The sequence below is a fragment of the Pogonomyrmex barbatus genome, unplaced genomic scaffold (assembly GCF_055798465.1).
Source record: "Pogonomyrmex barbatus isolate J1 unplaced genomic scaffold, ASM5579846v1 scaffold7, whole genome shotgun sequence".
NCBI classification, from domain to species: domain Eukaryota; kingdom Metazoa; phylum Arthropoda; class Insecta; order Hymenoptera; family Formicidae; genus Pogonomyrmex; species Pogonomyrmex barbatus.
In genome coordinates, this window is record NW_028297171.1 from 7,888,098 (window position 1) to 7,899,445 (window position 11,348).

The 11,348-nt window shown below is 33.9% G+C and overlaps 3 protein-coding genes across 8 annotated transcripts; 1 reads left to right on the top strand and 2 right to left on the bottom strand.

The window, feature by feature from the left end:
• Positions 1-289: 289 nt before the first annotated feature.
• LOC105433375 (uncharacterized) lies at positions 290-4,297 on the bottom strand. Of its 2 annotated transcripts, XM_089083453.1 has the most exons (5): positions 4,138-4,297; positions 2,745-3,041; positions 2,212-2,666; positions 1,967-2,125; positions 290-789 (listed from the first exon to the last, which is right to left on the bottom strand). In XM_089083453.1, exons 2-5 carry the CDS (start codon positions 2,909-2,911, stop codon positions 539-541), a joined length of 1,032 nt encoding a protein of 343 aa, XP_088939579.1. In that variant the 5' UTR covers positions 2,912-3,041; positions 4,138-4,297; the 3' UTR covers positions 290-538. The 2 variants fall into 2 exon arrangements, with proteins under 2 accessions (XP_088939579.1, XP_088939580.1); XM_089083454.1 differs by lacking the exon at positions 1,967-2,125 and having other exon boundaries at positions 2,745-4,297.
• Positions 4,298-4,486: 189 nt separating this feature from the next.
• Positions 4,487-9,705, top strand: Gat-1B (GABA neurotransmitter transporter-1B). 2 transcript variants are annotated; one of them, XM_011648671.3, is made up of 14 exons: positions 4,487-4,785; positions 5,313-5,984; positions 6,056-6,275; positions 6,346-6,447; positions 7,077-7,254; positions 7,338-7,470; positions 7,559-7,693; positions 7,809-7,912; positions 8,042-8,166; positions 8,241-8,353; positions 8,445-8,576; positions 8,753-8,956; positions 9,055-9,222; positions 9,297-9,705. In XM_011648671.3, exons 2-14 carry the CDS (start codon positions 5,637-5,639, stop codon positions 9,396-9,398), a joined length of 2,064 nt encoding a protein of 687 aa, XP_011646973.2. In that variant the 5' UTR covers positions 4,487-4,785; positions 5,313-5,636; the 3' UTR covers positions 9,399-9,705. The 2 variants fall into 2 exon arrangements, with proteins under 2 accessions (XP_011646973.2, XP_011646972.2); XM_011648670.3 differs by having other exon boundaries at positions 4,488-4,785; positions 5,516-5,984.
• On the bottom strand, positions 7,080-11,330 carry LOC105433377 (uncharacterized). Of its 4 annotated transcripts, none has more exons than XM_011648675.2 (4): positions 11,194-11,330; positions 10,495-10,705; positions 10,325-10,396; positions 7,080-10,260 (listed from the first exon to the last, which is right to left on the bottom strand). In XM_011648675.2, the coding sequence occupies exons 2-4, from the start codon at positions 10,672-10,674 to the stop codon at positions 10,045-10,047; spliced, it is 468 nt and encodes a 155-aa protein (XP_011646977.2). In that variant the 5' UTR covers positions 10,675-10,705; positions 11,194-11,330; the 3' UTR covers positions 7,080-10,044. The 4 variants fall into 4 exon arrangements, with proteins under 4 accessions (XP_011646977.2, XP_011646978.2, XP_011646976.2 ...); XM_011648676.2 differs by having other exon boundaries at positions 11,093-11,218; XM_011648674.2 differs by having other exon boundaries at positions 11,072-11,214.
• Positions 11,331-11,348: the final 18 nt, after the last annotated feature.

Here is an 11,348-nt window from a genome sequence, read left to right on the forward strand (position 1 = left end):
CATTATATGTTTATTTACCCATTAAACAAAAAAATTTTAAATATAGTCGATTTAAAAAATGTTAAATTTTTATATCTATATTAAAAACTTTTAATTAAAAATCTAATACCTCTAAATTTAAAATTACCTTTTTTCAAAATATTTTTATTTTTTTTTTATATAAAAGATGATTCGTAAAGAATAACAGAGTCGATGTATTTTCTGAATATTAAAACGCATATGTGTGTTATACAGCACGCATTTTCCAAACTAATTTAAACAACATGATAAATGTTAAATAGAATAATAATTCCTTAACTCAAATAAATTTTATTATAAATCTTTGATTTATAAACAATTAATCATCAGATAAATATACGTATGTTTATATTTTAATGTTGTCGATGTGTCTCTAATATTCATCGAAAGAAATCATTGAAATCATGATAAAACTTCAGTCAGTACAATTGATATCATTATGAGTACAAAGAAAAAAAATATAACATTCACATTCATATTATATTATGACACACAATATAACATCATTTCATATATAACGTTATAATTTTTGAAACATTATCGGATCGACATTCAACGTTTCCTTCTCATCCTTTTTTATCACTATGTCCACCATTTCAAAATTTCCATCGTTCTTCAAAGTTAACATCTGTTTTCTATCTTCACTTCTATTTTCCTTCACTTTCATTTTCTGCATAGAATTTGAATCTGCTTCTGTTATCTTATTTGGGCTGACAATTGTGTTTACTGGCTGCGGCATATACATTAGTTGCTGGGAAGATATGGCATCACCTTTTTGTAATATGATTTTTTTTAAAAGACGCTTTACATATTAACAAGAGTGATTGTTAGTGTTATAACAATGGGAAACAATAAGACAAAGAATCAGCGCTGTAAACGATGCGCAATTAACACTTTTTATTACAAAAGTTAACGTTTCGACTCACGTTTGAGTAATCTTGGTGGTACAAGAAAGTATAACAGTTACCATCTTGAGCTCAAAGCATGTGGATGTGCTATACAATGTATTACTTGACACGATCTATCCCGTACTCTTGCGTGTGTTTTTTTCTATAAACTGTGTTTATCTGATGATTGACAATTATTTAATGACGGTTTCATCTAGTTGATCGACGTGGTTATATCATTAATTCCTGTGATTAAGCTCATTAAATGGATAGTGTTACTTTCTTGTACCACTGAAGATGATTTAAACATGAGTCAAAACGTTAGCGTTTGTCATAAAAAGTGTTAATTGCACCGTTTACAGCGCTGATTCTTATTTGCCTTATTGTTTCTCAACGCTATTTACGATTCATTTTTCAAGATATCTTAGGTAATGCCTTAAAATATATAATTGAGAATTATATAGAGTCAATTCCTGTATTTAAGATCATAATAAATATGATCTCAAAATGCTATGCAGTCTATTTTATTGACTAAGCAAGATTTTAAGACTATCCAATTCATTTTAAAACAATTTTAAATATAAGAACTGACTCTAATTGCCCTAAGAAACATCATAAATAAAAAAAAAAAATAAGAAAGTAAATATAAAGAATTAAGAATAGAAAATTAATTTTAATTAATACAAGAACACATTGATATTCTTTAATCTTGTATTGAAGTATAGATTCCTATATGTTGAAATTAATTTTTTCTTTGAATTTAATTCTTTATTTTTAATTTCTTATATCTCTTATTCCTTTCATTATGAGTATACTCTTTTGGACGCTCACACACTGAAAATTTTGTTTTATCTTCCTTTGGTAAAATATAAAATGAAAATAGAATGATGCCTATGGCGCATGGGCGTCCAAAATGGGCGTTACAATGCAGTCTATATCTCGGTCCTAATATAATTTTATGTGTGACTGATTTATGATATTTTAAATTTATACTTAAGATAAGAAATCTTAAATAAGAATTAATTGTCTAATACATTAGTTTATCGATAATAAATGCTTACTTGCTGATGATATATTAGAGAAATATAAATAATTAGAATTTGCAAGAAATGGTGGTGCAGGAGTCATTACTGGTATCTGGGTAATCGGCAAGTTTGGTTGAGCTTGATTTAAAGATATTGTCTCTATTGTGTTATTTTTGATAACAACATTAAAATTGTCTGCAATATATTAATAGCAACCCAATGATTATAGAAAATTGGAAGCGACAATATCACAATGATATTTCTCTTAATTTGGAAGTAACCTGTCTCGTTTTCCTGATTTCTCACATTGTTCGCCTTGTCACAAACGTGTTTTTTATTCTGCTGACTTTCCGAATTGTAGATGAGCCCACAGTTGTCACAGAATGTCCTTTGTGCGTCTCTCAAATGGCGCATCGTGAAAGAATCAAGACGCGTGGTATATTTACATTTGTTACATCGCATCCATAAGTGAGATTTCTCCAATATCTTCTTGTTGCCCGAGTTCGAGCCATTTTCGTTCGATTTCACACTGGACTTCGTAATCTGTGGTGGTTGACACAACTTTGGCTTATCCTTACAACGAAGCTCACCATCCTTCAAAGAGTACTTCTGCTCTAGAAAATGCAGAATGCGATCTCGTGTTTCGTACATTTCGCTCTCCAGTCTATCGAGTTTGCTGAAGAGGCTACCACAATTGCGGCAGATCACGTCGTCCTCGGATATCACGACCATGTATCTATGATAGAAAAACAATTGGTCTTACTTAACGTCCGATCGGACACGTGCGGACGGCTAAATAATGCAGATTTATTACCCTTCGCCGACCAATTCTCCGAGTTTCTTGATTACTCTGCTCCGTGAATTTTGCATTCTGCATGTAGCCAAGACATAGGAACAATCTTGGACCTCAATGTCGCAGATGAAACATCGTAACCGCTCCGTCGCGTCATTGTTATCTTTGTTACTTCCGTCCATGATCATGAAAATGCACGCGGGATGCACCGTTGCTATCGAGGATCATCGGGAACATAATTTTCTCGCGCATGTCGTGCTCAATAAAGTATTGATTTAATGAGAATGCGGGTATGCTTAAGCCCCCTCGTTGAATATTCTTAAAAATTCAAAAATGTTTTTAAAATTATTTTAAAAAATCTAACAATATGTATAAATATATATATGTAAATATAATACGCAAGGAAATTTCTTTTCATTTTTATGCAGTACTCAGTAATTTAAGAGTAATAATAACAATTCGATAAATATATTCTTATCTAAACAAATGTTCACAATATCTTTTTTAATGACTGTTTTTTTGTATTAGAAATTACATACACTTTTGAATAAATATATTTATATTCAGTATATTGTATATTCATATATTATATTCAGTATTTACAAAACTATATTTTTATGTTTAAAGATCGCAACGATATAATAATATAAAAAATATAAAATGTAGAAGATACATGACGCAATCAAAATAATTTTCACATTATCTTGGAACTTTATAGTTTGCATTATATTAATGTTTTATTTTATTCTTGTTTCATTATCATATCAGTGGCCCCTTAAAAAAATGGCACAATATTAAATTTTTTCTTTATTTTTTTTTCTTTACATTGTGTTTTTTCGAGGTTTTTATGCTTCATTTTAAAAGTGAAATTGAAGTAAAGTGAAGAATACTTAGTATTGTTTAACTTGTGAATATAAGGAAGACTAACTTTAATAAGATAAAATATTCCAATAAAAGTATCTTCAAAAGAATATAAAAATAAAAATTTATTCAACTGTATATTTATTATTATTTATAAATTGTGTCTTTCGACTCTAGATGACTTCCTGTCTTATATTTTATATTTATGTTTTCAAATTCATATTTGTTCTGTTATTAGTTATTTTATATTTTTACATATGTATTTTTATATATTTTATTTCTGCACGTCTATCTATCATATCTCTTCAACATATCATATCATATTTTCATTCAGCTGTATATAATGCTGTGTCAGCATTTTAAAATAGTCAAATTTTTTTACCAATATTTATAATATTTACAAGTGAAAACACGTTTTTAGAAAGCGTAAAGATTTCAGAACTGAGAAATTTGATACTTTAAACAATATCATGGCACTTAAATTTTAAATAAATACATGATTCGATAAAATGATTTTATCTACAAAAGTAGAAAAAATAAAAAATATATTTACTTTTTGTTTTTGGAATCGCTTTGTCATGCATAAATTTTAAAAATCTCAGAAGTTTTTTTAAAAAGATATCTTGTTAATTTCAAGTCTTCTATTATAGCATCTGCATATTTGATGTTTTCCCAAAGCATATTAGTTTTCGACATGATGATAAATCATTATAGGAAGATTCATGTAAAAGAGAAAATATGGAAAACATTGTATTGCGTTCAGTCAGCATGATTCGCGCGCGAACGGCCGATCTCTCTTCGTATCGTACGAGCAGCCTAAATATAGAGTGACACTGTGGCATTAATTTGTTGAATGGAAAGATAGGTGCGTTCATGCTCGAGGGGAACCGAGCATCATTGTGGGGTAGATCGCGACGGGGTACGGCAGAAATCTCTGCATCCGTGCGAGCCCTTCCTCAAAGTCGCGCTCGGGTAAGCGTTCGGCTGACATTCCAAAAGGGGTGACATCACCCCCGCAGAAGTTCCGCAGTTCTGAAGTATTCTTCCGAGTATTGAAGATCTCGAAAGTGATCTCACACATATAGTGAAAGAAAACGGAATATTTGGCAGAATGTCAAGGATGCGGAAATAAGGATCATCGGGAGGATATCAAGATATTGGCAACGCCAAGGAAAATCGCACACTCTGGATTCTTAATTGTGTACGTATCGTTTACGATTTTCGTGAAAAACAAACGCATCGATTCCTTGATAATGGACCTTTTCTTTTTTTTGAAGATTTTTCCTTATATGAGATCATCTGAAACCAAATGTAGAATTGTTTGTCACGCCAAAACGTATTCGTTAATTGGTCTAAAGTTTCTTTTGAACTTTAGCTTTCAGTTTAGTACAGCGATCGATCTATACGATTTTAAGATTCTGATTGTGTACGATGGAATTTTTTCGTCATTCGTCGTCATCGCAGCGGACGTACAACGCGCGATACCGCGGTACACAGGACACCATGAGTTAAATAATAAAATAGGACAAGGTTGTGACGATGAGAACGCATTCGGCGAACGCTATGATTCCCGGAAGTGGCTCGTTATTCATCGTCCGTCATCATCAAGACCCTTGTCTACTATATGTCATACCTTGTACGCGCACCTCGCGTTCGTGCGCGCGACGACGACGATGACCGCGAATATTATCATGAGAGAACACAAATTTCATCTATTATTTATATTAGGGACTTGTCATCCCCACACTCTCCTCGGGCCTCTCGTGACACGTCCGGTCGCTCTTAAAGGGCTTCCTGTTTGTTAAGTTCACGCAACTGGATAGGACAAAGTTGCGTTACAAACTTCCTATTATAGACAATTATCAATCAGCCCTTCGCTTCTCTCTTTCCACTTCACTGTCGATTCAACAGTCATCCCGTGCACGTTCCAGTGTTAAATCAAAAAGAAGAACGCAAGTTGCACGATCGCCGATCTCTATTCGCGAGCCTATTAGGATGAGGTGAGTTCTCCAATTTCGATCTCGTCCCGCGATTTCGTCCCCGCAACAAATAATGCCTTCAAGGGGATCGACCGGCCGTCCCAAGGTAGATAGATCCACTAGTCCTCTGCCGAGGAAACCGACGGCAAGACCCGTGAATCCGGCGGTGAGTTCTGTACATCCGGCGGTGAGTCCTGTACATCCGGCAGTAAGTCCTGTACATCCGGCGGTGAGTCCTGTACATCCAGTGCAGGAGTTGAAGGCTCTCTTGGTTGAACCCGCCAATAATAAAGCTCCTTCCAATGGCGAGAAAGAATCGGATTTCCGTTTCGAGGCGATACAATGTTTGCGACAATCTTCAATCATTAAGAGACCCATTAAGGAACGAGGATTACCGGAACGAGGAAACTGGAGCAGCAAGGTGAGACATCAAGGGATGCGCGACGTCTGGATTAATGACTGTTAAATGCAATTTATACATTTTTCTTAAAGATCGAATTCATTTTATCCGTCGTGGGATTGGCCATAGGCTTGGGGAATCTATGGCGATTTCCTTACCTCTGCTACAAAAATGGCGGTGGTGCTTTTATGGTGCCCTACTTCATCGCCCTTGCATTGGCCGGTATACCCATGTTCCTGATGGAATTGTCCTTAGGGCAGATGCTGACAATAGGTGGTCTGGGTGTTTTTAAGATAGCACCATTGTTTAAAGGTGATTTTAAGCATTCAGAGCTTTAGTCTTGTTCAAACACTTTCGGAAGAGTCACGGTATTTTCACACAGGTATCGGATACGCGACCTGTGTGCTTTCCTGCTGGACTAACATATATTACATAATCATTCTTGCTTGGGCACTCTTCTACTTCTTGATCTCCTTACGTCCTGGTGAGCGATTTTATTACATGTTATCAAAGCGCGTCATTGCTCGAAAAGGAATCTTATTTTTTTTTATCTGTCAAGAGAATAAGAAATTTTTGAAAAATCTAAAAAATTTGATCAGATATAGAAATCTAAAAATAATTTTATTGCATCATTAGAATAATTATATAGGACGTTCAAATTGATGGTTAGAAATGAAAAATTATTGCAGTATTATCATTATGTTTAACACATTCTGTACCGTATCAATTTTATGATTTGTCATCCATAGTATGGGTCATCGATGGTATATCCATTATATATGTTAAGTAAATCGTGTTTCGTAATAAAAAAAACAATTAGAAAAATTATTATAAAGAAAAAATATAAAAAAAGATATCAATATTGCAACATAATTATAATAAATTTTCATAATTATAATAAAAATGATATAGGAAATATTTCATGATTCTATTTCTTTTTATAATTAAAATATCAAATAATTTGAACGAACAGTCTAGCGTGGAATGTGTTAGATATCCTATACAATTATTTTAATGATTCAAAAAAATTATTTTCACATTTGTATTTGGCCGAATGTTTAGATTCTTTAGCAAAATCGTTCTTTTCGTATATCTAATATAAATTTCACGTAGACGTACCTTGGAGAACTTGCGACAATTCATGGAATACGCGCTACTGCATTACGCCCGACGAACGACTGAACGTTACGTGCTGGCAGGACGACTACTGGCCGAATAACTTCATATGCGCCACATCCCTCGGGAATTTGAGTCACAGACTACTGAAGGATCCGGTCAAAGAATTTTGGGAGTAAGTAATGGCCCCATCGATGTCTTAGTTAATTAATTATGATGAAATCAAAAAGTACCATCCGCATCTTTCGTTACAAAAAGGAGGCGCACCCTGCAGATCTCCTCGGGTATCGAAGCCGTAGGTAGTATAAGATGGGAACTGGCCGGAACCCTCGCGGTTGTGTGGATCATGTGTTACTTTTGCATCTGGAAAGGTGTCAAATGGACCGGCAAGGTAAAACGTGAAATCGCTTACGATAAAGTCCCATTTACTCACATTTCGACGCAGCGTTGTACAATGTAAGTTGTACAATGTAATACAGGTTGTCTATTTCACGGCGCTCTTTCCGTACGCTTTACTGGCGGTGTTGCTTGTGCGAGGCTTAACGCTTCCCGGCGCTTCGGAAGGTTTAAAGTACTACGCTACGCCAAATCTCTCGAAACTCGGCGATCCTGAGGTAAAACTATTGACACGACGTCAATATCTCATGCAATTACATCAGAATGTGCAATTACCATTTACTTTTATATTATTGACTATTATAATTATTGACTTGATCCTTGCATGCATAGGTATGGATAGATGCGGTGACACAAATATTCTTCACCTACGCTCTCGGTCTAGGCGCATTGGTAGCCTTAGGCAGCTATAATAAATTCAACAATAATGTTTACAAGTGAGCATCTTCTATATTCTATCATTATATCACTCTATCTTCATTCATCATCCTTTCCTCCTTGTCTTTCTCTGAAAAATTTTATTTTTCTTATAAAACCGATTGTATAGTTTTATCGATATATTGCAGAGACGCTCTCATCGTATGCGGAGTGAATACTTGTACCAGTTTGCTTAGCGGAGTAGTCATATTTTCCGTAGTCGGTTTTATGGCCCATGAACAACAGAAACCAGTTGCCGATGTAGCTGCTTCTGGTAGTTACCCATATTTTTTCTCTTTTTAATTATGATAACGCAATGATAATTTAATAATTTTTCGTTTCAATCAGGGCCTGGTTTAGCTTTCTTAGTTTATCCCTCAGCGGTGTTACAATTACCCGGGGCATCGATTTGGTCAAGTCTTTTCTTCTTTATGCTTCTCCTGATAGGATTGGACAGTCAGGTAACGTACGTTCATTGAATCCGAGGCTCGATATGCGTTACTCCAGAGCCATCAGAATTAATATTAATATTAAAAACAAGTTACATTCCAGTTTTGTACCATGGAGGGTTTCATCACTGCTGCCGTGGATGAGTGGCCACGACTACTCAGAAAACGGAAGGAAATGTTCATCGCGATCGTATGCCTGATCTCCTATTTAATAGGGCTTCTGTGCGTCACAGAAGTGAGTACATTATATAAACTTTTCAATATAGATTGTAATATTTAAAAAGTATTTGATGAGACTTTAAAAATATCATTATCTTGTTTATTTAATTTAATATTCTTTGATAAAGAAAATAAGATTTCTACTTTAATTTTCGTTTAGATTTCACTAAAAGGAATTAATTTTATGTTCAGGGCGGAATGTACGTCTTTCAACTCTTGGATACGTATGCTGTGAGTGGATTCTGTTTGCTCTTCCTAATGTTTTTCGAGTGTATTTCCGTGTCATGGGCATTCGGAGTAGATCGATTTTATGATGGTATACGAGACATGATAGGCTATTATCCCTGTTTCTGGTGGAAGATATGCTGGACGTTTACTACACCTGCCATTTGTGTGGTAAGATTTTTTCCAATTTGCTCAGACTGCAAGATAACTTAGAATAATTAATATACTACTTTGTTACGTATATTTTTATATCCTGTGTATACATACAGGGCGTTTTCATCTTTAATATTATCAAATTCGTCCCTGTGAAATACCTCACATACGAATTTCCGTGGTGGAGCCATTTGTTGGGATGGTTTGCAGGCCTTTCCTCGATGTTATGTATTCCAGGTTACATGATTTATATCTGGAGTGTTACATCCGGAACTACCTCAGAGGTATATAAAATATATCCTATCTAGAAGGGGATTGTATGCGCAATAATAATGCGCAATAATTCATTTCTTTTTAGAAATATCGGAAATTGATAAAAATAGAAGACGACGTCGCCGCTTTACGGAAGAAACTCAATCCAATCAAAGCCGCTGCCATCGACGCAGAGTTCGAATTATAAACTCGCATTGTGCCTCAATCATATAGATTAAGCAATATACCAATAAAGTATAGAATGGGAAAGATCTGAGTGTAATGGCATGTTCGCACAATTAAGAAATGCATCAAATTTCATTAGATGACATTAAGATGAGATATCATGTGCATTTTACTCACTTTAAGAACAATTACATAAAATAGCGATGTTTATTAGCTAATCTATGATATATATCTTATAATCTGCTTCCAACATATAATATAAAAAGAAAACGAAAATAATAATAATAATGTACTTTACAATTCGTTGGAATAATACTTTTTGATTTACATTCTTCTCATACCATCATTACATATCCTACGCACATCCTAACAAGATGTTAAATTTCTATTCAAGTTTTCCTAAGACAATTTAATTAAAATCATTGTTTCCTTTTTTACATTTATATGCTAAAAAATATACATATATATAAGATTCAACGATCTCCAGTGGATATATATATATATATATATATATATATATATATATACATATATATATATATATGTCTCTCCATGTTTTATATTGTAATAAATTATACTTTAATAATTCCAGATGTACTCGCCATATACAGTTGATAGTAAAAATTGTAACTTTGCTGCAATCAGCGACTAATATTGTAATTCCAGCTCTACGAATCTTTATTTTGCATCTGTTTAATGCGCATGAGAAGCTGCTCTTTCCACTGCTCTTCCGAGATCGTATTTGCCCATTGTGGAATTGAAGTTTCAGGAATCGTAATGGATGCCATCAAGGATTTGACTTCTTTAATCTTAGTTGCATCTAAATCAATGTCAGAACGATTGTTTGGACACGACCAGACTTCCAATATCTCTGAAGAACAACTCTGAAATACCACACACATTAATTTTTTTCTAGTATCTTCATAAAAATTCTCTAAAAAAACTTACTTGTTGGGTCTCAGTTGTTAGGACAGATGATGCCTGACTAGACTCACTAAATCCAGATAGCCATTCATCATTCTGAAATAAAAAGAAAACGTTTAATTCTTTGGGAATTCATGGAAATATGGTATGTTTTAATTGCTAGGAAATATAGTATGTTTTATTTGCTATAATACCTCTTCCTCATCTAATATAGGATCTGCGTCGGTAGATACTTGAGATAATGGCACATATCCTGCCATACCCATGTCCTCATCATCACTATCTTCCTCATCATTAGTTGCTCTTGCATCCAACGCTACACTGGAAATTGTCAAATTCTCTTGAATAGGTTCTTGTGTAGGTTCAGGTGACATGATGCATCGACAGTTTCAATTAACTCTGGAACTGAAACAAATAAGAATGTTGAACAAAATATCTTAATGTATTTATTATCAGTACAACATATATATAGCTTGACTCTTGTGAGATCGATGTGTCAGCTTTATAACAGGAAAAACATTATATATTACAAAGCAAATATATTTTATTTTCTTGTTATAATTGAAAAAAGAATTCTAACAGATTAATCAGTTAATCAGTGAGTCTGACTGCATTATTCGAGAAAATTTTAAAACAATACAAGGCAACTGAAAAATAGAGAAGATCAAAATTAGCGAACATGATGAATATTTTTCATAAAAGCAGAAACGCAGTTAAAAACAATCAACAAATCGAACAGAAATATTTCGATGTTGAATTCTTTTTATTTACCATTTTCTTTTCAGAACTTACATACGCGAGCAAACTTGAAATTGTAGTGCTTTTCAATAGATTACTGTAAATCGTTCATGATATTCATATAAATGTAAATAACAAATCGAACGTGAACCTACGTGCGTGTGTGTGCGTGCGCCATTTTGAAGAAATCGCGTGAAGTACCCTCTGCTGAGATATGTCCCAAGATTGAACAAAGTTACTTGAATCGTTGGTTGGTATCATAGGATACTCTATAAGTATCGGGAACAGTGGGCTAACGTACAGATTTGCT